The sequence below is a fragment of the Seriola lalandi genome, unplaced genomic scaffold, assembly GCF_002814215.2.
Source record: "Seriola lalandi dorsalis isolate HSWRI2012SDOR001 ecotype SW California unplaced genomic scaffold, Sedor1 jcf7180002054506, whole genome shotgun sequence".
NCBI lineage: Eukaryota > Metazoa > Chordata > Actinopteri > Carangiformes > Carangidae > Seriola > Seriola lalandi.
In genome coordinates this window covers 93,415-94,211 of record NW_019525059.1, presented here as the reverse complement: position 1 = coordinate 94,211, position 797 = coordinate 93,415, and the positions used below count along the sequence as shown (strand labels likewise).

Sequence of the window (797 nt, the reverse complement as noted above, 5' to 3'; positions counted from 1 at the left end):
ACACCTCCCCTCCCCGAGGAGAGACACTAAGAAAAACTTTTCTGGATGATTAGTGGTGAAATTCACAGTAACAACAAGCACCCGGCGCTGTACTGCAGTTGTCGGACTGGTTCACCTTCAGCTGTCTGCGGACGCGGTCGATGAAGAACTTCCAGCAGTTTTCCCTCGTATCCATCAGTCCCGAGCCGCGGACCTCTGGCCTCACGCTGCCGATGATGTTTTCCACCTCGTCGTCGGGGAACAGGTCAGGGATCTCTCCTGGAGTGAATAAAACGATCCACATTACCGCTGGGAAAAAGAAAACCGGCGAGACTGAAGAAATCAGTCCCATTATTTTCTGCTTGAGAAACAAATGCGTGCGAACCGTCTGATCTCGTCAGAGTCTGAACTGACAGACTCTTGCATCACATCTAGGTGTGTTAACGGAGCTGGTGGCAGCAGGAGTTCATACAGAGAACTCATGCTAATGCAGGGATCTGCTGTGAGTCAGGAGCAGAGCTGTGTGTGGAAGTTTACTTTCTACTGTAGCTGGGAATTGTCAGGATCTAAGTTCAGATCTTTGCGCTTGCACCTCTGCTGAACCTCACGCCACCGGAGGGGCACCTGACTGCCCTCACACGCGCAGAAATGCCCCCCCCCCCCCGCGGGTTAAGATCAGGGCAGAAAATAAACCCAAGTGAAACCAGGAGCTCGCTGCCCTGCCACTGTAACCTTCAGGAGAAGTTGCCCAGAAGAGTTCATGTTAAAGAAATGTGCTGATGCAAGTGATGAGAATGAAATGATGATGAAACTGAATC

General features: G+C 51.2%; 1 protein-coding gene across 2 annotated transcripts in view; it reads right to left on the bottom strand.

Annotated features, from left to right (window-relative positions):
• The window catches only part of dnah9 (dynein, axonemal, heavy chain 9), a 127,756-nt gene that overhangs the window by 57,818 nt on the left and 69,141 nt on the right, over positions 1-797 (bottom strand). For both annotated transcript variants that reach the window (XM_087175838.1, XM_087175837.1), the window contains exon 52: positions 116-258. In XM_087175838.1, the coding sequence (XP_087031964.1) occupies positions 116-258 (143 nt within the window). The remainder of the gene's footprint in view (positions 1-115; positions 259-797) is intronic.